Source organism: Oculina patagonica, chromosome 4 (assembly GCF_052425735.1).
Source record: "Oculina patagonica isolate OP01 chromosome 4, crgOcupat, whole genome shotgun sequence".
Lineage (NCBI taxonomy): Eukaryota > Metazoa > Cnidaria > Anthozoa > Scleractinia > Oculinidae > Oculina > Oculina patagonica.
The window spans coordinates 633,577-659,817 of record NC_135761.1 but is presented as its reverse complement, the minus strand read 5'-3'; the positions used below and the strand labels follow the sequence as shown (position 1 = coordinate 659,817).

General features: G+C 39.6%; 2 protein-coding genes, 1 long non-coding RNA gene and 1 pseudogene across 6 annotated transcripts; 1 reads left to right on the top strand and 3 right to left on the bottom strand.

Annotated features, from left to right (window-relative positions):
• Positions 1-3,475: 3,475 nt before the first annotated feature.
• Positions 3,476-6,157, bottom strand: LOC144652051 (uncharacterized). 2 transcript variants are annotated; one of them, XM_078512090.1, is made up of 4 exons: positions 5,861-6,157; positions 4,920-5,038; positions 4,570-4,679; positions 3,476-4,153 (listed from the first exon to the last, which is right to left on the bottom strand). In XM_078512090.1, exons 2-4 carry the CDS (start codon positions 5,011-5,013, stop codon positions 3,806-3,808), a joined length of 552 nt encoding a protein of 183 aa, XP_078368216.1. In that variant the 5' UTR covers positions 5,014-5,038; positions 5,861-6,157; the 3' UTR covers positions 3,476-3,805. The 2 variants fall into 2 exon arrangements, with proteins under 2 accessions (XP_078368216.1, XP_078368217.1); XM_078512091.1 differs by having other exon boundaries at positions 4,941-5,038.
• Positions 6,158-7,198: 1,041 nt separating this feature from the next.
• Positions 7,199-12,006, top strand: LOC144649027 (uncharacterized). Of its 3 annotated transcripts, XR_013569815.1 has the most exons (4): positions 7,199-7,715; positions 8,775-8,846; positions 10,526-10,598; positions 11,141-12,006. It is a non-coding gene; the product is annotated as an uncharacterized LOC144649027 (long non-coding RNA). The 3 variants fall into 3 exon arrangements; XR_013569816.1 differs by lacking the exon at positions 8,775-8,846; XR_013569814.1 differs by lacking the exon at positions 10,526-10,598 and having other exon boundaries at positions 7,220-7,715.
• A 4,719-nt stretch (positions 12,007-16,725) lies between these two features.
• LOC144648075 (matrilysin pseudogene) lies at positions 16,726-19,712 on the bottom strand (annotated as a pseudogene).
• A 1,786-nt stretch (positions 19,713-21,498) lies between these two features.
• Positions 21,499-26,043, bottom strand: LOC144649026 (uncharacterized). The gene is made up of 5 exons (XM_078508483.1): positions 25,941-26,043; positions 24,299-25,141; positions 23,578-24,233; positions 22,825-23,150; positions 21,499-22,247 (listed from the first exon to the last, which is right to left on the bottom strand). Exons 2-5 carry the CDS (start codon positions 25,122-25,124, stop codon positions 21,599-21,601), a joined length of 2,457 nt encoding a protein of 818 aa, XP_078364609.1. The 5' UTR covers positions 25,125-25,141; positions 25,941-26,043; the 3' UTR covers positions 21,499-21,598.
• Between the last annotated feature and the right edge of the window lie 198 nt (positions 26,044-26,241).

The following is a 26,241-nucleotide window of genomic DNA, read 5'->3' as shown; positions in this document are numbered from 1 at the left end:
TGTTGCAGTTTGTTGTTTAATTTTGTCCATTGCTTCAGACATCAAAGTTATAGTTTAAATTAAAATTTAGTTGCATCTGGAAGGTGAATAAACTCTCCTGTAAGCCTGGTGGTTTTCTGGAGGTCTCCTCGCCCTACCTTACTGTTTAATTTGAATTAAAAATTTTTTTCTGAAGTGGCAAATAAACGATGATGATGATGATTGATAAACAGCCTGTGTACAGCCGTCCCTCACCCCTCGAAAAACGGGGAAAGGAACGTATTCCGGGAAACCCACCCGGAATGGAACACGATTAACGATGGTGTAACACACTGATGTTCCTTTCCCCGATTTTTTCGAGAGGAGAGGGACGGCAAAATCTTTTTCTAATATCCTTTAGCAACACTACCGTACAGGTATTCGTGCTCGTTTAATTTTTGGAAGGATTAATAAATTGCAAATTTGCTGGCGAAGTTGTGTTCAGATTTGGTACCTAGATGAGTTGGCTGCATTGAGGTGATTTTCAATTTAGTGATGTACTAAGAGTATATAGTAAATATTTATACATCAATAAAATAGCAAAGGTTTTATTAGCACTTCGAGCGGTAAATGGCAAATCAATTTATAAATAAAGTGATTAAATCGAAGCTTCCTTTATAGAAGTGAATTCGGCCTGAATCTTCTGCAACGGCATTATTTATGGGTGGTGCGTCTCATTCGACTGAGGAAGGAATTTCCCTAAGACGTTTTAGTCTAAATCCTTAATCTAAATATTTTGCAGTGCTTTATTCAAGATTTACACAAGTTTGCCCTTGTTTACTATCGCTAAGAAATTTGAAAGGCATACAGGACCGAACGAAATTGAACGTTGTTTCGTCTTTATATGAGAAGGAGAAAAGATCTGTGTAAATACTGACCTAAGTATAGCTGCTTCACCTTTCTTCTTGAACAAGTTCTTGAAGAATTATTTCTAATTTTGTTTATCTATTTATGTTTTACTTGATGAACTTAGCAGCATTATTTTTTCAACATCCAGCCTTGGACATTTTATGACTTTCTTTTTATTGCTTTTGATTGAAATGTCGCGTCAAGCTATAAGCTGTAATGAAATATTCAATTAACGGGTCAATGCCTGTTGCTTAAAAGCAAATATTGCCTGAAAACTGTTTAAACAAGCAACTAGCCTTTAGAACTGGGATACAAGTGGCTAAAACGAATTCAATTAGTTAAGTACAACGCTTGACTGGGAAGAATAACATGAGAAAATTAAAGACTGTGTGATTCTCGTGTAATATTGGGGACAAGTGAACGGAATAGTAAAACTGTGCGCTACTCACTGCCAAAGAAATCAGTCTGCAAAAAAGAGGCAAATAAATTATTTCCGGCTTTAAAAATATAAAAAAAAATAAATCTACAATAAAAATAATTATACTTTGCTTCATTTTGGGATGGGTTGTGGAGAAAGAATGCGTATTGGATGTTTTGCCAATGCATAGTTCGGGGATGTAAATTTGTGTCGCGTTCTTTAAAGCAAAACTACACAGTGAGTAATAAGAGGAGTATTTAAATTTATTTTTTTAGAGACGAAAACAACCATTACTACTGAGGCAGAATAAAGTGCTGGACAAAATCTTAATTTTCAATCTCTTTAGTAACACTTTTTTTCATTATTCTTGGGTTACATTAAATAAATCAAATTTCTTCTCCCTCTGTGACAGCAAATCTAAAATAAATATAATAAAATATTCATCAGTCGATATAAACCGTTGCTCGCTGTGACAACCCCTATTTCATTTTCTCCGACTAGTACGGAGAAAAATAGTGACAAATATTTGTTTATCAGAGGAGGATTGGAGATCATTGCAAAGTTTTTAGGCTTATTAAACGATTGGCAGAGCAAAATCATGACCTCTTTCCATTCAACAAATATTCGGATTTGAAATTTTGGAAAATTTTCAATGCCGAACTAAGCGTCTTCATTTGGATAATTTTCGGTCGTTCAAAAATTTTGCGTTTTATCTACACAACCTATCGTACTGAAATATTAACAAATGTCATCGTTTTAGTTCTGAAACCTCGGTTAAGTTGTTGAAATGCTTAAAAAAATACAAATAACAGTTCCAACTGTATGTTATTTATATTCTCAGGAATTATCTTCGTTTCTTTCCAAAAGTAATCTTAATCTGATTAAGTGAATTTAGAGTTTTGTTTTGTATCAAATTTAGAATTTAAGAACCGGAAGTCAGTTATGGACCGGAAATTACGCAACTTACATCCTCCTCCTCCTCCCTTTCCTCATCTCCTAAATTGCTATTTTAAGATGAGCCTGCAAAAAAATAAAAAGCAATAAAAAGAAAGTCATAAAATGTTCAAGGCTGGGAAAATTTAATTATTAATTTTATCCTGCAAAACAGACGTTGAAGCGGGTGTCGAAAGGACACGTGAATCACGAGCCGAGACAGACAGTTTAACTGTCCTGTAAAATTCAGCGGGGGGAGGGACAGCAGGGTAACTCATCCCTACTTTTTGCATCATTTCTTCCTCCTCCCTATTTTTGGAGCTAAAATTTCTCCCTCCTCCCTATCTTTTTAGCCAAAATTTCTTCCTCCTCCAGATTCTGTACCTCCCTTCTCAATACAACCTGCGATACGGCGTTCTTTTTTTTTTCTCGTTTTTTTTTCTCTCTTTCTTCCCGTCGCGAAGAAAAGAACGCCTAATCTCACAGTAATGTAGAACGCTCTGTCTTGTGCTTCGCACTTTGCTGCAAAATACCCATGCTTAAAGTTGTTTTTATTATTTGGCGACTCCACAGGTTGTTGTGTGTCTCATTATTGACATCGTTCAGTTCAGGGACTTTTGACTCTTTTCTCGGGGAGGAACAAAGAACGGACTCGAGCACAGGACGAAATACCAAGAATCCGTAAACGGAAACGTTGCGGAAACATGTGTCACCGTTGCGGAAACATGACGGACAACTCGTGTTTCCGTCTGCGGTTTTGTGGCGTTTACTCGTGTTTCCGTTGCTGCGGACACAGCGGAACCGGACCAATTTTATACATGTTTCCGTCATGTTTCAGCTGAAGGAAACAACGGTTTCCGCAAGCGGAACCTCATGGTTACCTTTGCGGATACACGCGATAACGTTCCGGAGATATGTTTTTTTCATGTTTCCGTCGACGTATACAGACCTAAAGTTTGCGGATACACGCGATAACGTTCCGGAAATATGTTTTTTTCATGTTTCCGTCGACGTATACAGACCTAAAGTTTGCGGATACACGCGATAACGTTCCGGAAATATGTTTTTCTCATGTTTCCGTCGACGTATACAGACCTAAAGTTTGCGGAAACACGGGATAACGTTCCGGAAATATGATTTTTGCTGGTTTCCGTCGACGTAAACAGGCCTAAAAGTGACGGAAATACCAGGTAACGTTCCGGAAACATGTTATTTTTTCTTGTTTCCGTTGACGTAATCAGGCCCAATACTGGACGCGTAATTGTGTGATAGCAGTTGCGGACGCCGATAGTTTCTACCGAAACTTTATTTATTTTCCTTTCCTATAATCATTTTTGTTGTTGAAAAAGTAGCGTTCGTTATTTTACTGATCTTGTTTTTGAAAAAGTCTTACGCATCATAACATAACTTGCTGGCAAATCTGGAAATGGAAACAACCTGATTGTCCCCAAGAATAAAGAAAAATGATATATGTTTTATTAAAATGTATATTGATTATGAACGTTTCAAGGTTCCACACTGTTCGTTGAAGCTAAAAAATTTGTATGAGTGGTTATGACACAGTCAATACACTCAGTCCAGTGGCTATCAATCATTGCGTACTGCCCAACTAGGGGCATTGGTCGGGCAGGGCCGTACAGATGCCGTCTCGGTTCTGTTTACACGGGCACTTGTGCGACGTTGTTTCTCGCTCAGGCCATTTAAATGAGCCTCGTCTAGTTTTGATTTAATGTTCCTGAGCTTGGTGCGTTCCCACGTCAGTTTTCTTGTTTTTCTTTGCTTTGGACCACTCGTCGAATCTGGATCATCGATTTCACTTTCCTCTGATGACATAAAGTCAATCGCATTCGGGGAAGATAGGATTTCTTTCGCCTTGTCTTTGTCATTTTCTGACAGAGTGCGTTTCTGTAGAATTTGGAGGCGCCTGAATAGTTTCTAAAAGATAGAAAGGGAAAACGCATCAAAAAAAGAACTTTAACTTTCTGTTTGACTAAAAATATTGTCGTTTAGAACTTTATTAAAAGGCTGATTCTCACCGAGTTAAGTACAAGCACAAGAGCGCATAAGAAGATTGAACACACTCTTTCTTATCATCCTGTTCTCAACATGCACAGGAATAATAAGCCCCGAAGGGATACGAAAAGCACAAGAAGAACGAATAGTTTCGTTTTCTTTTGGTTTTTGTTTATGTCTAATCGGACAGTGTTTGCTCTTCTTATGCGCTTATGTTTATGGCCAGTGAAAACCAGTCTTACAAAAGTTAATGCCAATCGTTTGAGAGAAGTAAAGGCTAAAGCTGAAACTCTCCAGTTAATCATCAAGGAGCAACAATGTATGTTTCTTATACTTACTCTCTTTAAACGATTGTTCCGCTTTACTTTTCGTCTGTGTTCCTCGAACTTGCTATTTGTTTTTCTGGTTGCATCGTCACGTAAGGATCTCCAGTGTTGTTGAACGGCAACTAAAATGCAACAGAATATTTATTAATAAGGGAGGCTACTTACGGCGTTTCGCCAATTACAAGCCCAAAATACATGTACTACATGTACAGATCTAGAGCGATAACAATTAAACAAACTTAAAACGAAATTTAAGTCTACATCATTCCAAATTTATTGAGGCCCTTTAAAACTGTTTAACTGAGAATAATATTGTTAAAACGAGTAATCAAAAAGACAAAAAAAATTGGTAATGTACATACAACATTTACGAGAAAATTTACCTCTTATGATAGCCTTTTTCCATTTTTTCTTGCCATACACTGACTGCACTTCTTTGACAACTTTCTTTGCCATGGCCTGGTTTGATGGACTATTAAACCTACGATAGAGGTAATGATCGGTAATGAATAAAAGACTATACAAACCCATTACGCATAATTAACTGCTGAATTGAAGCAGTTAAATCTACGGTGGCCCAGAAGGGACAACGCTTCTTCTTGAAAATGCAGTGTTGTTCGCAAATTCAGTTCTAAAAATAACAGTTAGATTTCTACAGAACAACACTGCATTTTCAAGAAGAAGCGTTGTGAACTTGTCCCTTCTTGGCCACCGTATTAATCTCATCTCAATCAAACAAATAATACAACGAACCCATCACAACTCGCAACAAAAAAAACTAAAAGTTACGGTAAGCGCTCTCCTCTTCCCCCCACATGACTTGGCTGACGCGCAATACATGTAAGTAGATCGCAGGATAACTGTTGTGTACTTAACAATTATTCCATGAGCGCGAGTTGGATATTAAACAATTATTCTGCGAATCGCGCCTGATACCCCCAGACGATATTCCGCATAATTGAGCAGGATATCTGTTTTATTATTCAACAAATTGTTACCCTGTGTACAGCCGTCCCGCTCCCCTCAAAAAAATCGGAGAGGGAACGACGTGCCCTCCCCGATTTTTTTGAGGGGAGCGGGACGGCTGTACACAGGCTACAAATTGTCAACGAAACGCATTTTGCAGATAGAAAAACTGTTATTATGCAGCGCTTTATAGCCCTTCAGACAGTGAACGTCATGGTCTAAAGTCGATTACTTAGCCGATTATTCACAGTTATGTCATTTTCCTCAAAACGCCGGTAAACCGCGTCCAGACGACGTAAATGCAGACTAAAAAGAACCAATCTATTACATATTTCACCTGGTGTTCAAATTGTATTCAAGCTGGTTTTCCTGATCCTCTTGCCTTGTCAGTTCCTGCCACACTTTCCTGACAGCATTCTTGTAGTTTTATAATAACAGAAAAAAAAACAGTGTCAAACTAACTCACATTGACATTTTAAATTTTTTAAAGCACACCTTCACAATTAATATACATACATCGACTCAAACTGGAAGCACCGAGCGAACGTAATTTTTGGGTGATTACTGTATTGTTCACTGCTTGCGAATGAACATATATTACAGAGTAACATACATGTATAATCCAATTTTTGTTAAGTTTGAATACATCGACTCAAACTGGAAGCACCGAGCGAACGTAATTTTTGGGTGATTACTGTATTGTTCACTGCTTGCGAATAAACATATATTACAGAGTAACATACATGTATAATCCAATTTTTGTTAAGTTTGAATTAACGAAACAAATCGATTTTATAACCTGGTTAGTGGGAATAAGTTGCATAGAAGTCGTGTTTAAATCAGCCTGCGCGCGTTTCTCTCGGCTGTTAGCATATATATTAAATTTTCGTGTGGCTGTGTAGCGCATATAGTTAGTTCATAGAAATGTTAAAATGTAAATGTTAAATGCGCCGATGATTGAAAGTTTTTCCCAGACGTTTCGGGGCTACTGCCCCTTCTTCAGTGGAAAATGTAACGCCAGTTAACGGAAAAAAGCATGTGCTTTTTGAAAACCGTTCTAGTTTCTTCTCTCAAACCTTTCCTTTGCTAAACAAAACCATGAATTTGCACAAAGACTCCAAATGAATTCAAGTGTATGTGAATGAATGATAGACTCATAAGTACTCTTGGATTTAATCATTATGATACTGTTAAGCAAATATATGCACGCACTTTTGCGTAGATGACTTAGTTACATGTTTAGTTTGCAGTGAATGATATTCGGAGCGCAAAAGTTAAAGCTAAACCTTCATTGACAACGTTCATTAATACATGGGGAATGTCACACATCACCCAAAGACTCATTATTAAAACCGCCATTCGAGCGTCTCGATATTCGGTTAGTATTCAGTTTAGAAGTATAATAGTAAAATAATCTTACTCACCGAGCACTCACTATCGCTGTCTTTTGATCTCTGGAATAGTCGCCTTCTTGTTTTTGTCTTAAGATTTGACACTTCACTTTTCAGTTGTTGATTTTCTTTGCGAATTTCCGCAACTTCGGTCAGTAACTTTCTCACAAGATCGATATCTTCTGGAGTAGCCTGATTCTCTGGAGCAGCTCTTGGGGTTTCTCGATCAGGTCTTCTATCTCTCTTCTCTCGGCGATTCCATAGCACTTGCCAAACAGTCGAAATAGAACAGATGTAAAGGTGCTGACACTCGCTTTCGTTGTTGAATCTTCGCTTTGCTAATTACAAATTTCCCGCCTCGCAAGTGACGCGACGCGAGTCTTTGCTGACCGAACTTGAGCCCGCATCACCATGCGCAACTGCATCTGCGCACTTGTCACCTTTCGATCCTTTTGATGTGGATAAATTTTCGTGTGATTTTAGTGATCAATCGTGCTTTTTCGAGGAGATTTTGATCTTTTATTTAAGTATAATTTTAAATCAACGCATTAAACGAGCATAGGATGAGGAGGAAAGAAATGCATGGCGAGTCGAGTCGTCAAAAGAGGCGAACAAGATGCAGACAACGATGTGGTCATTGCCATCAGCTTCTTAGCAACTCACAATACCACGAACACCGAAGACTGTAATTCGATGCAAGTGTAAATCAGTGAAAACTGTGGAAAAAAAGATATATCAACTCCTCTACATCTCATTCTGTACCTAAAGACGTTCCTGGATCGAGCTCAAGTGAAAGCGAAGGTAAACTTTACGCGTTATCTTTTTTTTATAATTTAACCTTGTGCAGTGATCAAACTCATTTGAATTTGTAATTAAGGTCTGAAAAGTGAAGGCTTGAACAACCATATTTTTAGGTTGACAAGAAAGTTTGAAACAACAGTATTTAACTGCCCATCCCTTTGGACTTCACACGTTTGCTGTTTATTTACAACCAGTGCTCAAGGTTCTTGATTATCCAGGGCTCAAACAAATGACTGGTCAAGAGACAAATTATTTCTGACCAGGAAAAACATTTAATTTGGTAACATTAATTTTTCAACCCACAGTTAATTATGTGAAGACAGGCTTTATAATCCTGGCGTATCACATCAAATGTTTGGTTTTCAAACTCAATCGAACGTAAATCGAACGATTAAATTTGATGTTGTTCGGTCATCGAACGAAATCGAACTTACAAAAAATAAATGCAAATCAAACCAAATCGAACGTTCGATAAAGTTCGATGAGGTTCAACTTAGTTCTGTCGTCGAACGATACCTAAGCGAGTGGCTTATGACGTATCACAATATAATCTGAATCAAGCAAAATCGAATGTTCAGTTTTCCGTCATTTGATTATCAATGGGGATTATAAATGCATCAGTCGATCCAGCCATCTAAATTTATGTTTCCTTTATTTCCATACTAATTTTTAGAGCTGTGATTATACGATACCGTGTCCCATCACTTATTCCAAAACCATGTAAGGAATAATCAATAACTTTTTACTCGCTCATTAGGTTCCAATTTCTTTATTTTAAATTTAAGCTACAAGTTCAATTTACATTAATCGAATTAAATTGAACGCTTAATTTCGATTTCATTCGATTTGGTTTGGAAATCAAACTCATAAAAGAATAGTTGTCCGATTTCGTTCGATGACCGAACAACATTGAATTTAATCGTTCGATGCCTTCCAAATTTGTTCGATTGAGTTTGATGAAAAATTTGTTTGGTTTTGTTCGATGTGATATGCTGGGTATAATCTACATTATATGTACAGTAAATCCTATGATAATCACCAATGTGTATTTTAATGTAGATGGGAACTTGGACCTATCATTGGTGCCAGCTACATGTTTACATGCACAGGATCTTTCTGGGAGTGATTCAGGTAAGCCCCCTCTGTGTTTTTTTTTTTTTTTATTCATTTCAATAGAAAAAATACACACAAATAACGTATAAGTAAACAAATACAATAATTGAAAAAAAAGAAAAAAAAAATTTAAAAAAATTAAAAACTAAAAAAAAAAAATTAAAAAAAATTAAAAAATTATTTGTGACGTCTCACGTGAAAACGTACACTATCGGCTTTCTGTTGAACGGGTAAAATGTTCGGCTATGGAACGGGTAACGCATGGCTCATAAAGCCGTGTGGAACGTGTGAAACTGCCCGGCTGAACAGCTTATAATTTATTCTGAATGCATGGTCATGAACAACTGAACCGCTTACGAAAATTTGTGAACGCAGAGCGATGAACAGCGGAACGGCTTACAATTTATTCCGAATGCATAGCGATGAATGGCGAAATGGCTTACAATATATTCGAACGCATTATACCCAGAAGTTATGTGTTATGAAAGATTATATGATGCGCCGTGAACATTTATAAACTTTTTTTGTGAGATAAATTTTTGATCTTTTGGCACGCGTCAACGAGACCAACAGATCGCATTTACTTTTCCTAAACGGCTTACTCAAGCCGCTCGCACGGATGTGCAGTTCTGAACGGATGACCTTTGTCCCCCGAATAAAATATAGTTATCATTAAATTAGGATCTTTAAGGAATCGGAGATGTCTTTTTCAACTGTCATGTGAAATTAGAAATTCAGAGTTGTAGCTAAGAAAACACTAAGCCAGCTCTTCAACAAACCCAGCTGGCTTTTCTGGCCTTGGCAGATCTAAAAGTTTACCTTAGTCTGTGTTTTCATTGAAATTTCAGCCGGATTTAAGTTCTCTTTCAGCCGGTGAAATTAGCTGCCAGCCGGCCCTTAGCGACATCCCTGGAAATTATTTGTGATTTTAAACAAGTTGTGGCCAAGTGTGTAAATTAACTTGTTCAAGTGACTTTTTGGTGGGTTTATTTTTGGAGGAAATTATTATAAAGAGGGCATTTTTGATAAGGATTTTTGAATTTTCAAAATATTTAGATTGGTTTGGTTTTTTAGGATGGATTTGATTCGTTATATCGAGGTTTGTTATCTTGAAGTACTGTTCCATAAACTTTACTGTAACTTTGGCCGGGCTGAAGAATATCGTTCATTATACTAAAGACTTTGTTATATAGGTACATTGTAAACGGTTATGCATTGGAGCGTTTGTTTTTGTTTGATTCTGTCGCTGAAGAAAAGCCCTTGAAAATAAAAAAGATTTGGGGCATTTGGCCGTCTTAAATAGTATTTAACAGTAGAAACAGGTAAAAAATGTTGCTTCTGAGGTCATTTGGCTTGATTACTCAGATTAACGGAGATTGGAACAGGCTACGGCAAAACACTTCAAAACAAAGGTTTCATATCATACCAAACTCAAGTCAAAGCACACAATGCATTCTGGTACACAGGGAGTCCTTAGCTGTAGAGAAAATAACGGTCACAAAGAACATGTGTTTACATACATGTAGTGCTGGGCATAGGTCTTGGCAGAAATTTTTTTTGATTGTTTCATAATGTCCCTGTGCTACTTATAGCAAACTCGGAGGAAATTTCAATTTTTGCAGTAATCAATTTTCTTGATTCAAAACAAATTGATATTCAGCCAAACATAGTATACAGTGGTTTGTTTCATATTTAAGGCCCATCTGTGGTAAGAATATGAGTGACTCTTGCTGTCTTATGTCTGACTGTTGGTAGCATTGGCTCTTACATGTAAGTGTTCACAGTTTTACAAGTAGCACGGTAATTCCTGTTCAGCTTGAACAATTTAAATTGTAAGATATGAGTCTCTTACGTACCCCTTTTATATTTTTAAGTTGTAATAATACCCCAATCTAATTTACTAGGGTGGGGGAAATCTAAAAATCCTCATGGGTCATAAAGTTACATTGTATGATTATAACAGTTACCCATCGTGTACTGTTGCCCCAAATTGTTTTTAACATGAGACGTCTCCCAGTCTCTCAGATTCTAAATTTTTGTTTTAAAAAAAACTGGGTGTGACTAGGATCTTTTTTAGACAAGTTCAGAATTAATGGCTAACTATACCATCCAGTTTGTAAGGATTTAGTGCTTTACTAAAAGGTTCTGTAATAAATTTAAACTAAGGCCCTTTAAAATGCAGCACACTGCACTATTTCTTTTATTCACTATTTCTTATACTGCTGCAGGAGGTTGCTTGAGAATCCTCTGAATGAGTTTCCTCTAAATGTATCTTCAGTAAAATAATAACAAGTACACTTCTTTTCTTTCAGGAGCAAGAAGAGTCTGACAGCCTTTCTGATGAGGATAGTAGCCACCATGAAGATGGTGGTACAGATTATGTCGACTCGGACTTAAGTGATGTTGAGGAATTGCTTCACTCTGAAGATGTAAAACTGCTGCAACCTTTACCACCACGAACACGTCAGCAGCACACATGGATCATTTTGATATGGCTTGTTTATTTTGTCCTAGTCTGACAATACAAGAACTATGTAAGTGACATAAATCCCTAAATCATTTTCTTGAGCCAGCTGTCGATGAATTGAATGCTCTCTGGAAAGGAGTCAAGGTGAACACTTATCGAAGCCCATCTACTGCAGTGGAAATTCATGCAGCTGTGTTGTGTTTTGCATCTGATATTCCAGCAGCACGGAAACTTTGCGGATTCCTTGGCCATAGTGCAAAGAGAGGTTGCTCTCATTGCTACAAGATCTTTCCGGGTAGTTTTGGAGAACAGAGGAACTACAGCGGCTTTGATAACCAAGATCAGGAGAACCTTGCTTTAATTACTATTTACAGCTGTATAGTGACTGTAAGGAGATACATCTAGTGAAAGAATACAGTACATCCTGACAGAGAAAGTTGACATTTTATATTTGCTTACAGGAACGTGCCACTTAATAGCTACATTAGTTAAAGCAAGGAGCCACAAAAAGTGTCCGCAATCGGTTAATTCACATTTTATCTTTGCTTTTAAACTGGAAAAATATGCTGTGTATCCTGAACTATGTGAATGTGGTCACACTTTGAGGCTGCAATGTACATAAGCATTTATGTAGACTTTGGTCTTATAATGTTACAGGACTCATGTACATTTATTTGGATTGAAATTACATTGGTATGAAGTGCAACTCTATTTGAGACATCTGTCATTAGTATTTATAAGAAGATGCTACAGTAGAACCTCGATTTAAAGAACCCGTATATAAAGTCATCGATTTAAAGAACTATGGTTTTGTCCCAATAATAGTGAAATATATTGAGAAGAACCCTGATTTAACGAAACCTTACTTTGCCCTTACTTAAACCGAGGTTACACTGTACTCCCCAAATGACACTATCCTGAATGTTACATAGATACTCCTTTTCTACAAATAAGACAGTTACCTTAGATGACTCAACTGCTTTAAAAATCCATCTAGCTCAAATGACCAAGACAAATTGGCTTAAACAACCAACTAAACAACCTAACCTCTTTGAACAAACCAAACTGCTTAAAACAAACACCCAACAGACTCAATTGAAACAGCCCCCTCAAGTTAACCTGCTCAAATGACCAAACCACCTCAATCGACCAAAATAGTTCAAATGCTCCAATAGCCTGCAAATACAGCCGCCTCTCATTCACGTCCCGCAACGAAGAGCTCTTTCCGTTTCGTTTGTTGCGGCACGTGAATGAGAGGCGGCTGTATTCGCAGGCTAATGCTCCAACCAACTCAATTATTTGCGGTAACTGGCTCAAATGACTGACATGCATCAAATGACCCAACCAGGTCAAATGACCCTGTTCCAACTAATGTCCTAACTGGCTCAAATGACTCAAACTACTCAAATGATCCAACTGCTCATTTGATCAAACTGGTGCAAACAACTTATCTGAGTCAAATAACTGAACCGCGTCAAATGACCCGACCAGCTCAAATGACACAATTGGCTCATGTGACCCAACTACATGACTTGACCGAACTGGCTCGGGTTCAAACCGGTGCGAACAACCCATCTGACTCAAATGACCAAACTGTCTCAAATGGCCTAACCAGCTCAATGACACAATTGGCTCGTGTGGCCCAACTGCGTCACTTGACCCTACTGGCTCAATTGATCAAACCGGTGCAAACAATGCATCTGACTCAAATGACCAAACCCCCTGTATTAAATGGCCCAACCAGCTCAATGACACAATTGGCTCAAGTGATCCAACTGCATCAATTGACCCATTGGGCTCAAGTGATCAACCCGGTGCAAACAACCCATCTGACTCAAATGAAGAAACCATCTCAAATGGCCCAACCGGCTCAATGACACAATTGGCTCAAGAAACCCAACTGCGTCACTTGGCCCTACTGGCTCAATTGATCAAACCGGTGCAAACAACCCGTCGGACTGAAATGACCAAACTGTCTCAAATGGCCCAACCGACTTAAAAGATACTTTTGGGTCAAGTGATCCAACTGCATCAATTGACCCATCGGGCTCAAGTGATCAAACCGGTGCAAACAACCCATCTGACTCAAATGAAGAAACCATCTCAAATGGCCCAACCGGCTCAATGACACAATTGGCTCGAGTGACCCAACTGTGTCACTTGACCCTACTGGCTCAATTGATCAAACCGGTACAAACAACCCATCTGACTCAAATGACCAAACTGTCTCAAATAGCCCAACCGACTCAAATGATACTATTGGGACAAGTGATCCAATTGCATCAATTGACCCATCTTGCTAAAGTGATCAAACTGGTGCAAACAACCCATCGGACTCAAATGACCAAACCATCTCAAATGACTCAACCAACTCAAATGACCCAACTGGCTCCAATGACACAATTGGCTCATGTGACCCAACTACATGACTTGACCCAACTGGCTCGGGTTCAAACCGGTGCGAACAACCCATCTGACTCAAATGACAAACCATCTCAAATGACTCAACCAACTCAAATGACCCAACCAGCTCAAATAGGACAACTGGCTCAAATGACCCAACTACATGACTTGACCCAACTGGCTCAGGTTCAAACCGGTGCGAACAACCCATCTGACTCAAATGACCAAACTGTCTCAAATGGCCTAATCCACTCAATGACACAATTGGCTCGAGTAACCCAACTGCATCACTTGGCCCTACTGGCTCAATTGATCAAACCAGTGCAAACAACCCATCTGACTCAAATGAAGAAACCATCTCAAATGGCCCAACCGGCTCAATGACACAATTGGCTCGAGTGACCCAACTGCGTCACTTGACCCTACTGGCTCAATTGATCAAACCGGTGCAAACAACCCATCTGACTCAAATGACCAAACTGTCTCAAATGGCCCAACCGGCTCAATGACACAATTGGCTCGAGTCACCCAACTGTGTCACTTGACCCTACTGGCTCAATTGATCAAACCGGTGCAAACAACCCATCTGACTCAAATGACCAAACTGTCTCAAATAGCCCAACCGACTCAAATGATACTGTTGGGTCAAGTGATCCAACTGCATCAATTGACCCATTGGGCTCAAGTGATCAAACCGTTTTAAATGACCCAACCAGCTCAAATCAACCAACCGGCTCAAATGACACAATTGGCTCAAATGACACAACTGCTTCAAGTGATCAAACCGGTACAAACAACCTATCAGACTCAAATGACCAAACCGTCACAAATGACCAAACTGTTTTAAATGACCCAACCGGCCCAAATAACACAACTGCTTCAAGTGATCAAACCGGTACAAACAACCCATCGAACCCAAATGACCAAAACGTCACAAATGACCCAACCGGCTTAAATGACACAATTGGTTCAAGTGACTCAACTGGGTCAACCACTCCAACCAGTGCAAACAACCCATCTGACTCAAATGACCAAACTGTCTCAAATGACCCAACCGGCTCAAATGACACAATTGGCTAAAGTGATCAAACCAGTGCAAATAACCCAATTGACTCAAATAATAACTGCATCAAATGACCCAACCAGCTCAAATGATGGATTAATAAAAAAAACTTGATTACAATTTGCATGTTTGCAGTGATGTTCTAGCAGGCTGCACTGTATTGTGATAAATAGCTATTAATGGGATATGCTTATCAATCATCACAACAAAACGCACTGAGAAAGCCCTGTTACGTTCCTTTTACGCGATGATAACATGTCATGATTGAGATTTCATTTCTCTTACTAAACTTGTGTCACAAATATGCTTTAATTTACTCAAAAAGTTAAGGTTGATAGAAACAAATTGGAGATCCGTCTTCAGAAAAATAACAAAAACAAACAGCAGAAATCCGCTAACGTAAATTTGACGGAAACAGACAACAGCAGAAATCCGCTAACGTAAATGTGACGGAAACAAACGGCAGAAATCCGCTAACGTAAATTTGACGGAAACAAACAACAGCAGAAATCCGCTAGCGTAAATGTGACGGAAACAAACAACAGCGGCTATCCGCTAATGGAAATGTGACGGAAACGTAAACTCGCATTTCCGTTGCGGAAACATGACGGAAACGTGATATTATCAGAGAGACTTGGATTTTCACGTTTCCGCAGCACGTAAACGTGACGGAAACATAGAGTTCTATGTTTCCGTCATGTTTCAGAAATACGGAAACGTGCGTTTTCGTCCTGTGAGAGCGGTGGAAATCGAGCCTACGCTTTTATCGAGAGTTTCAATATCATGCCAAAAGGATAGAAGGGCTTTTAATTAATTTTTTTCACAAGGCAATTTTATTTAACCTTGTTGCCATTGAATGATCGACTTTACTAATGATCAAATACAATCGAATTGGGGAAATGGTAAGTGACCGCTTAATAGGGCCGGTTCATCAGAAATAAGCACAAGATGTGGTACAAACATCACTTTATTGCCAGGAAATTAAAACATCATCACTTAGCTTTAAGGAATCATGTCAAGACAATTAGGCGTGTGTTTGAATGTTTTCAATAGTCCAACCTCGTCCCACTTGCTATTTCGGACTCTCATCTGTCATTGGAAAATGAAAAACAAGGCCAAACTTAATCTCGTACCCAGATCTTCTCAACCCTCGTAGTGCTACCGTGGTAAGTAGACATCTGGGTACGAGATTAGGCCAATGACTACGAATAGACAAAATCCTCATTGAGATGGCCGAAAGGTGGTAACAGAGGTGCCCGCCGCCAAATAAAGGTTTTACTGATAGTATTACACTGACAATAATTTCGGGACTTTGGGTTGGCCGCAATAACAATGGAGTGACAGGCCTGCACAACTCCCATCCACGTGCAATGGCCAGCTATTACACGTGGCTACTACAACCCTCGAAGAATTTATATTTGAGGAGAGAAAACCTGCCCTACAACAGAAACGTAACCCAGACACGCGAATCTTCCTACACAACATCACCCATCAGTGCCTAACTTGAAGCAAATACTTATGCAGCATTGGCATTTAATTCAACAACAACCATTGCTTAGATGAATATTCAAAGATCCCCCTATTGTCTCGTACAAAAGGGGCAGATCCCTAAAAGGATATACTCGTAAGAGCAAAGCTTTAACTGGCTATTACACGTGGATGGGAGTTGTGCAGGCCTGTCACTCCATTGTTGTCACTGTTGACTTGTTATGCCTTCAAAGCACGTGTTATCTGGGCACATTCGTCCCCTTGACGGGCGCCGATCTTGGCTTCGGACGTTGGGAGAGGATTGGGGATGGGAGAAACAGGGAGCGCGGGGGTTGAGGAGTTAGGGAGAAAAGGCGCCTCCGCATCAGGCCCAGAACGCCATCAGCCAACCGTGCACGTCAGTCCCACAACGCCAAGCGAACCGTGCACAATCACAGGACGAGGCCTGCCTGCGGACGAGGCTGTTATGTTTATTATTATGACTTACCGTACAAAGACTGAATCGCATCAATATCGTCCTGATGGAGATCGAAGTCTGCCCTATATCCTTCGTAGTATGGGTACATGACAGCATTTCTGACATCAGAATGGTCGATTCCCAAAGCATGACCGAATTCGTGAGTAGCAACCCACAGAAGGTTTATGCCCCGGGGTGTTCCGTCGGTGAATGTTTCAGCTTCATCAAAGTGTATGCGGCCATCTTCGGGGAAGAAGGCGTGTGCTAGTTCCCCGCTCGGTCCGTCGAAACGCCCCTCGCACCTGTGCCTTCTCCTTCCAAAGCTGCGCAAAGAAAGACAAGAGTTAAAGAGCATTAAAATGTTCTGAATTTTAAAGTAACTATTTTTTTCTGCATCTTGGTCAAATTTTGCCCAAATCCCAGTCCCATTGTTTTGGTTGTGATTTCCGGTCTCAGTGTCCAAAATCCCATTTTCCCAACGAAAATTTGCCCAAACTCCAGTTTTGATTTTACCCTTCTAGGCCCCTCTAAAACCTATCAAACTATTTTTTAAAAACTAATTATTATCATTTTAAATAATACTTTCTACACTTACTAAAATAAATGGTCAATAGAAAGCTTCCTTAAACAACAACAACAACTTATTCGCACCCATTAATTCAATTAAATTTGCAATACATATAAGAATAAAAATAAAATAAAGTAAAGTGCATGGCTGCCCAAAATAACCACCATTGGCTAACAAGATTGGGCAGCGATACTCAGTGTTTATTACAACAATTTATAAAAGGGTCAGGTGTACTAAAGATTAAGATAACAACTACACACACACAAACACACAAAAATAATCTAAGTAGGCTTAAAAAATTTAGTGGAAAAAAAAGATGGGAAATAAAGTATATGGACAGATTAACTAACAGAAGAGAGGAATTGAAAACTAGAGTTAATAAAATGTTCCGTTAATAACTTGCAATAATGCTTGATTTGTACTTTTTCTTAAATTGTTTAAGTGACAGAAGCTTAATGTCATCACTGACACCATTCCAGATTTTTGAAAAAGAAAAAGATTTTTAAAAAAGATACTTCTTTAGGCTCTTCTTAAAGAAATCTACTGCAGGACCATACTTAATGCAAATTGGCAACGAATTTTAATCGAAGCATTGCTGCACAAACTGAAAATGATCCACATTCGTATGATCACTTACAAAGCTGATCGCAAGTTTTTCTCTCGAGAGTAAGGCCCTATAAACTGATCTCTTATAGTGAGGTGCGAAGCCTAGCATTGCAGGAGTCCTACTTGGACGTAAAAAGCAACACCTCTAACTCAGTACCTTTTTTATAATAACAAAGTTGTTTGATAAGTGTCCTGTCGTTCTTGAACGATAAAGGGACAGCGTCACGAGAAGACTAAGTTTAGCTAAGTTTTTTTGTGTGTAAACTATGCTAGAACTGTCAGGGTATGATGACTGATCAACAAAATTAACCTTCTAAAAACATAAGAAAGGCATAAATCCATTCTCCAAGATGTAAATAAACCGTATTCAATAGTTTTTATGTGATTTTCTTCCAAAAATCACTGTCAAACTTGAAAACTTCGTCCCGACTTCTTCAAACTGTAGGCCACTTTCTTCCTATCCATCCATAGCCACATCACTTTTTAACAATTTTTTTGACTAGTACAGTACGTTTTAGTAAGGCCAGGCCACAATTAGTCGAGTTCCAATTAATACCAACACCTTCACTGGATTTTTAAGTAGCACTAAATCACGGTGACACGGCCCCCCTTAACTGCTGCAATGCACATAGAAAGTAACTCAAACCACCCTGAAAAAATGTGTCGTTACTCACCGGATCTTAAGATCAGCAGTTCTTATGCTGGCAGCTCTAGAGAAAGACAGTCCCGATACATCGGACCAGTACTGCAGAGCCCTGGCGAACACTCTATCTTGAGTGGATCGTGGCAAATCTGCCCCATATTGCACAAAGTATGTCAAGCGATTATTATTCCATGGGGTAGCAGTGTTAAACCTCTTGACACGGCTTGATACATTATCTGGATTTCCACATCGCGGTGCCTTCATTTGTGCGATGGTGGCCTGGTCTAATTTGCCGGTCAAAGGCAGACCAGTGAATTCTTGGAATTTTTTGATGGCTGTTTCCATGTTTTGATTTCCCGAACGTGTAGGAGATATGTAGCGGTATTTGGTCAGAAATTTCTACCAAAGGAAAATGGTTCTACAGTTAGATTCGATCCATGTTCCTTTCAAGGTTATGTCGGACAAGCTGTAGCCTGCGAATACAGCCGTCTCTCACGCTCCTCTCCGAACGCAGCGGATCGAAGCGTGAGAGGCGGCTGTATTCGCAGGCTATGCAAGCTGTTTTTGGAAATTTGTAGATCCTAAGGTATTCGAGTGAAAGGGACTGTATCACGAGAAGTCGTCTAAGCTTTTTATGTAAACTATGCTAGAACTGTGGGGGTGCACTCACAAAATAACCTTAAAAAAATAAAAGAAAGGCATGAATTCATTCCCCAAGATGTGAATAAACTGTAACCGATGGTTTTTATGTTATTTCTTTCCAAGAGACACTGTCAAACTTAAAAACATCGGCCACGAACTTTTCAAGTTTTAGGTCCCTTTCTTCCTACCCATCCGTAGCCACACCACTTCTTAACAATTTTCATGACTAGTACAGTACATTTTAGAAAAGCCAGGTCACTTTTAGTGGATTTCCCATTAATTAATACTAACACCTTCATTGGATTTTCAAGTGACACTAAATCATGGTAACACAGTCCCTTTAAAGCTAGGCTTATGTAATATAAATGAATGAAGGTTCTTATATAGTGCATTTACAAAGCTCAATGCGCTTCACAATTAATACAAGTTGAAAAAGTATTGGCGTTAAAAGGAGAAAACCACTCACCCATGCCATGGTCTCATTATCGTCGAAAGCAAAGACGAACGCTTGTGAAGCGAGAACAACCAACAGCATAGAACACAGCATCTTCATGTTAGCAAACCAACAAGATTACTAGATTGGATTTGTGTGAAGAATTCTTGAATCCCACTTCTTTTATAACTCGTTGTGTACACTCCCACTGTTCTACAGTTAACCTGTTTTTTAAATTTTGTTTGGAACGACATTTAACACCTGACAGCTGAACTTTGCTCATCCCAAGAATCTAAATTGAATAGAAAATATTAAATCGTATTTTATTTGTTTTTAGTAGTTTTCGAAGTGCACTCTTATAGATTTTGCAGTTTGTTGTTTAATTTTGTCCATTGCTTCAGACATCAAAGTTCTAGTTTAAATTAAAGTTTAGTTGCACCTGGAAGGTGAATAAACTCTCCTTTAATTTTTCGCCTGGTGGTTTCCTGGAGGTCTCCTCGCCCTACCTTACTGCTTAATACACTAAATAATTCTTCTGAAGTGGTAAATAAATGATGATGATGATGATGATGACGATGATGATGATAATGATGATGATGATGATGATGATGACGATGACGATGATGATGATGATGATGATGATGATGATGATGATGAACGCCTTAATAAAATCCTTTTCTTATTTCTTTTAGCAACAATACTGCACAGGTTATCGTACTCGTTTTATTTTTGGTAAGGATTTTTAAATTGCAAATTTGCTGGCGAAGTTGTGTTCAGATTTGGTACCTAGACGAGTTGGCTGCATTGAGGTGATTTTCAATTTAGTGATGTACTAAGAGTATATAGTAAATATTATACATCAATAAAATAGCAGAGGTTTTATTAGCACTTCAAGCGGTAAATGGCAAATCAATTCACAAAGAGATAAAATCGAAGCTTCCTTAATCGAAGTGATTTCGGCCTGAATCTCCTGCAGCAGCATTTTATTTGACTGATGAAGGAATTTCCCTGAGAAGCTTAGTCTAGAAAGAATAGTTCATCTATATACTTAATCTAAAGATTTTGCAGTGCTTTATTCAAGATTTACACAAGTTTGCCCTTTTTTTTTACTATCGCTAAGGAATTTAAAAGGCACACAGGACCAAATGAAAGTGAATGTTGTTTCGTCTTTATATGGGTGGGACAAAAGATCTGTGTGAATACTTACAGAATTATAGCTGCTTCATCTTTCTTCTTGAACAAGTTCTTAAGGAATAATTTCTAATTATTCCTATTTCATTACGTTTTACCTTATGAACTCAACAGCATTATTTTTCAATATTCAACCTTGGACATTTTTATGACTTTTATTGCTGTTTATCTTAATGTCGGGTCAGGCTATAAGCTGTAATGAAATTTTCAATTAACGGGTCAGTGCCTGCTGTTTGAGAGCAAATATTGCCTGAAAACTGTTTAAACAAGTAACTAGCCTTTAGAGCTGGGGATACAAGTGGCTAAAACGCAATTCACTGAGTATAAGGCTTAACTAGAACGAATATCATGAGAAATAGCGTACATGAGAAAAAGACGGCTGTAGTATATTCTGTATATTGTACATATAGCAAATGTAATCCCGTGTGGTTCTCGTGTAATATTGGTATTTTTAAGGTGAATGCAGAGTAAATGAAACAGTAAAACTATATGTGCTACTAACTAACGAAGAAAACAGCCTACCCAGCCAGGAGCCATGAGGTTGTGGAGAAAGAAGGCTTATTGGATCTATATTACCAATGCGTATTTCAGGGATATAAAATTATGTCGCATACTTTAAAGCAAAAATGCTCAGCGATAAATAAGAGGAGAAATAGACTTGATTTCTTCTAATTTGAAGAGGAAAACAACAAATATACGAAATTAAGTTTGTGAATGATCTCTTTTATTCCCAGTTAAAGTTAACTACATTGCAGTGTCCGTTAAACTCGTTTCAAACGGAAAAACAACCTCATAATTTCGACCATCCTTCACAGTTCTCCTGTAAGAGCTAGGTGTTTAAGTCCAGCCACAGCAGATTGGAACCCTGCATTGTAATCTGTGGCTACCTCGTTCTTAATAAAATCTTTTCTGTCGTCCGCATACTCGTCATTCTTACCCGGACCTCCAACTAAAGCGCCGTACAAAGTCTGCGGGTTGGGGCTTGGGCTGTTGAAGTTATCCCAGTTGCAAGGGGCTGGAGAGAGCGGGCAGGAGCTGCTGCGATGATGAGGCCTCTCTGGCGGATTGGTACCGAATCCTACTACAAAACTGCGCCCACTGTCACCCAGTATGTAGTGAATTTGTTTCTTTGCAAATTCGCGAAACACAGTTGGTTTTATTCCTTGGTCAGCGGCGACTAGTGCCAAGAATGCTGTGTTGGCCGAGTAGCGGTTTGGACCCCACTGATCTCGCCATGCTAGGCCTTTTGGGGTGTAGTGGACCTCGCGTCCAGGCAGCCAGCTTGTTATGAAAGTGTCAACAGCTTGCTTGTACGAAGCTTTCTTTGTTATTTCAGCCAGAAGGACTTGCACACCAGCTTTCTTGTCGTCCCATGAAAACGTCCAGGGTTTTCCATTCATGCCAAAGCTTGTGTAGTACTGCTCGGCCTTTGTGAGGTATTTTGGATCTTGTGTTGCCCTGCAGGGAAAGAAAGTGCTTTGTTTATAGTCTCCTAAGGCTTTGTATGTGTCTTGAGAAAGATATTATATGTCCGTGACACAAGCTAATAGGAAAAATATTCCGAGTTTTGTAAACAGGATTCGAACCCACGATCTTCCGCACTAACTGTGAATTCGCTATAACATGTTGTTGGCAATCCCTCGCTACCTATACTGCAGTCGAACACCGCCTTACTGACACCCGCTTAATACGGACACCTTGGTATTAATGATAGTGTTCAGTTTATCTCTACATTGGTCGAATCTCTTAGCTTTTCTCTCAAAAATTCGCCCGATTAATTTGGACATTTGGGAACAAAACTTCAAGCAAGTTAGTTGGTGAGTGATCACGATCCATTGGCCAGTAAACATTGAATCAGTAAATTCCCAATCATTGTGTTTCTCTTTGGGTAATGGTAGAAAAATGGCATAGCTTTAACAGGTTTAAGTACGGATAAGATTTAAGACGTGTTTCAGTTTAATTTCCAACCCGTGTCCCATCTCCTACTAAAGAGTTTTCGACACAGTTGTCGCTGGATCAGCACCAGTCTCCCTACCTGTAAAGCCAGGCTGCTCCCCAGACAAGCTCGTCCTTGTACCCACTAAACGAGCGGTAAAAGCTGGCCGCGTTAGGAATGGAATCACTGTACACCCCGCGGTGTTTGTCAGCAAACTCGTAAAGCTCAGCCGCATGTTGAAGTAATTTCATGGAGTAGGCGATATCTGAAGATCGAAATGCAATGGAGGCCGCTGCCAGGGCTGCTGCCGTTTCAGCAGCTAGGTCTGATCCCGGTTTTTGTGGTGTGATTTTCCAGGCGGGTCGCGACATTGTCATGTCCTCTGGTCTACCCCAGGAGGCGTGGTCCGCATGTCCATCACCTACCTAATACGTCACAGAATAAAAGGGGAAAGCACCGTATTAGTATCTTAACAAACTATCGTGCTTCGTGGGTGAAACGCGACTCAGTGGAGTACTAAAACAGAGTTTTCAGAATTAGACAGCTGATGTCACGTGTTAACATTTAAAGTTATTCACATAATGAACTCCAGGTTGATTTGAACGAACATTATATGCTTCGTTTGTAAGAGAAATTGTTTAAACAGCTGACCGACAACTCGTTCCACGCATTAAACAAAAGGTTCGAAGCAAATGTTACCTTTATTTCTTTAAGTTAGCAATCTATCTTTTTATCAGTCAGTCATCCGGTTAGTCATTGAGTCTGTCTGTCTGTCTATCTGTCTGTCTGTCTGTCTGTCTGTCTATCTGGTATGATTTTCACTCCTTAGCTTTGTATTGGCTGTAGGCCCACCTGTCCGTAGAATTCATCTTGTTTTATGTGCGCTTTCATAAAGTAGTCCAACGGCCACTTAATACAGTCCAGCATATAGTTCAACTCGCCAGCATCGTCATAAGCATCTTTATATTCCACTAAACCCCACGACAACATGGTAACGCTAAACGCCATTGGAAAACCAAACTTGACATAGTCTCCTGCATCATACCAACCACCAGTCAAATCCTCACCATTCTGTCCGCGGTCGTTCAGGGCCGAGTCTTTTCGCCAGGGAACTCGGTTGGAAGGAGGAAGTTTGCCTGATCGTTGGGCCTCGTAAAACAAAATGGAGTCGTGAAGAACTGAATCATAGTTGTATCGAGGAGGCGTACTGCTAGGTTGATCTGTAGTTGGTGGCTCTGTGGTCGTTGGTGGCTCTGTTGGTGGCTCTGTGGTTGTTGGTGGCTCTGTTGGTGGTTCTGTGGTTGTTGGTGGCTCTGTTGGTGGCTTTGTGGTTGTTGGTGGCTTTGTTGGTGGTCCTGTGGTCGTTGGTGGCTCTGTCAGTGGCTCTGTGGTCGTTGGTGGCTCTGTTGGTGGCTCTGTTGGTGGTCCTGTGGTCGTTGGTGGCTCTGTTGGTGGCTCTGTGGTTGTTGGTGGCTCTGTTGGTGGCTCTGTGGTTGTTGGTGGCTCTGTTGGTGGCTCTGTTGGTGGCTCTGTTGGTGGCTGGTTGTTGGTGGCTCTGTTGGTGGCTCTGTTGGTGGCTCTGTGGTTGTTGGTGGTTCTGTGGTTATCGGCGGTTGGGTAGTACTGGGAACACAACCCCCTCCGCTTCCTCCAACCCAGTTTTCTTTACGGCGAAATTCTATTGTGGCTTCGCTTGGTGCTTCAGAGTTCATTTTCTTCTTTCCAATGATGACCATCTCGAGCCTCGAACATTTTTCAAGGAAAGCATTGTGAGGTCGATTCTCCAACTCGTACACCTTCCGATCCTTAGATCTCCATGTCTTGAACGCTTTAGGTGCTTGAAGGTTTTTGACAGCTATGGGGAACTTTAGGGTCATTTTCCAACCCCCTTCAACTTTCTGCTGCATAAGGATACTAATATTCATCTTAAATCCATTGGGCCACTCTTCAAACAGTTCTGCGGTAGATGTTTCTTGCACGGGAGGGGTCGCCCCAGGTGGAATGACGGTGGGGGGTGGGGACAGGTCGCATTTGGCATTGCTTCCCGGATGAAACTCTAGAGTTGCTGATGGGGCCGCTTCATTGTTGATAGCCTTGGCGCCGATAAATTCCATCTCCAACTTTGAACCAGCCTGAAGCTTTGCGTTGTATTGCCGGTTCTTTAAGCAGAAGACTCTATTGCCTTGGGTAGCAGACACCTGATGAGCGTTTGGGAACTGCATTTGACCAACTGGCTTTGAAAACTTAAGGGTCATTTTCCAGCCTCCTGTAACACTCTGAGACATGACGTGACTAATTTTCATTTTGAAGCCGCTCGGCCATTGCTCCAGCAGTTGGACTTGAATGTCTTCGCTGTACACGAGCGAAACGAGATATAGAACCAGTAATAACTCCTTCATATCACAAACGGACAACACTAGGAGAAAATAGCAGGAGTGAGATCACTTATTAGAAATATATCAGCGTCGTCGAAACAGTGAAAAGCTTATGTCATTATTTTTTAGGTTAAGCCCTTCATTTGATCTGTCAGTTTAGTTATAAATGACATCAATCCTTATGAAATTTTCCTGTCGTTACAACGAACTGGGAACTGGTGAAGAAATGCTTGGCAACAATAAGCGCAAGTGATTCATAGTATATTTGATTTTGTTCTACATTTTTGTGATTTTTAATGATTATTTATTTTAATAGCCTATGCCCGCATGCTTATTTGCTTCAAGCAGTACAGTAATTGCGTTTTTCGTGCAAATCTGATTTTGCCCTTCAGCCTTCTCGGATTGAAAAAGAAAAACCTTGCTCTTGAAATTTCAAACCCAATATTAATTTAGAGATAAATACGTATAAAGTGAATACGAGTATAGTAAATCTGGATGGAGGTTCATAAAAATCGCTTATTTAAACATCGCTGACCTTAGATCTTCCTTGGATGGAGTCTGATTTGAGAACTGAGGCAAACATTTCTTGTCTCGAGTAATATGACCCAGGAATTTTAGAAATCAAATAACATTCGAGATGAAGCTTATATCAACCGAAATTAAAAATAACCGAACCCAGCATCACGCCGGATTTTGTCCTAAAGGTTTGTTACTGTTTGTAAGGTAAACATATCAAATGAGCTAAATATCTTTTCAGCCAATTCTTGGGCCAACCATACTATTGTTCAAAAGTTAGAATGCACTTTGTTCTATTAAAAAGAAAATCAAAAGACTTAATACCTGGCTTGAAAAGCGAACTTCTTGGAGGGCAAGCGACTTTCTTCGCAGACAAGGAGAGGAGATGTTTCAAATGCTGCTTGTGTTAATGGTGAGTGAAACTTATTTGAGCAAAAACAACTTTTAATACCAGGCATAGTTTAAACAGGCGACACTGGTGTTGGTTTAAGAAACAATACGAATCTTTTAAACAAACGAAAATTGCTGATTGACGCAAAAAATCACTTCGTCAGTCTAGTCAAGAAATTCAATGTTTACTTCTGCTGTGTAAAGCAAGAGTCTGAAACTTCTCCATAACAAAAGT

Coding starts and splice junctions, on each gene's coding strand:
- LOC144649026 (XM_078508483.1), bottom strand. CDS start 25,124: ATGAAGGAGTTATTACTGGTTCTATATCTCGTTTCGCTCGTGTACAGC. Junction 24,234..24,298: donor ACCAACAACCACAGAGCCAC/CAACAGAGCCAC, acceptor CAGAGCCACCAA/CAGAGCCACCAACAACCACA. Junction 22,248..22,824: donor GGAGCAGCCTGGCTTTACAG/GTAGGGAGACTG, acceptor CTTTCCCTGCAG/GGCAACACAAGATCCAAAAT.
- LOC144652051 (XM_078512090.1), bottom strand. CDS start 5,013: ATGGCAAAGAAAGTTGTCAAAGAAGTGCAGTCAGTGTATGGCAAGAAA. Junction 4,680..4,919: donor TAAATTTTCTCGTAAATGTT/GTATGTACATTA, acceptor GTTGCATTTTAG/TTGCCGTTCAACAACACTGG. Junction 4,154..4,569: donor GGAACAATCGTTTAAAGAGA/GTAAGTATAAGA, acceptor TCTATCTTTTAG/AAACTATTCAGGCGCCTCCA.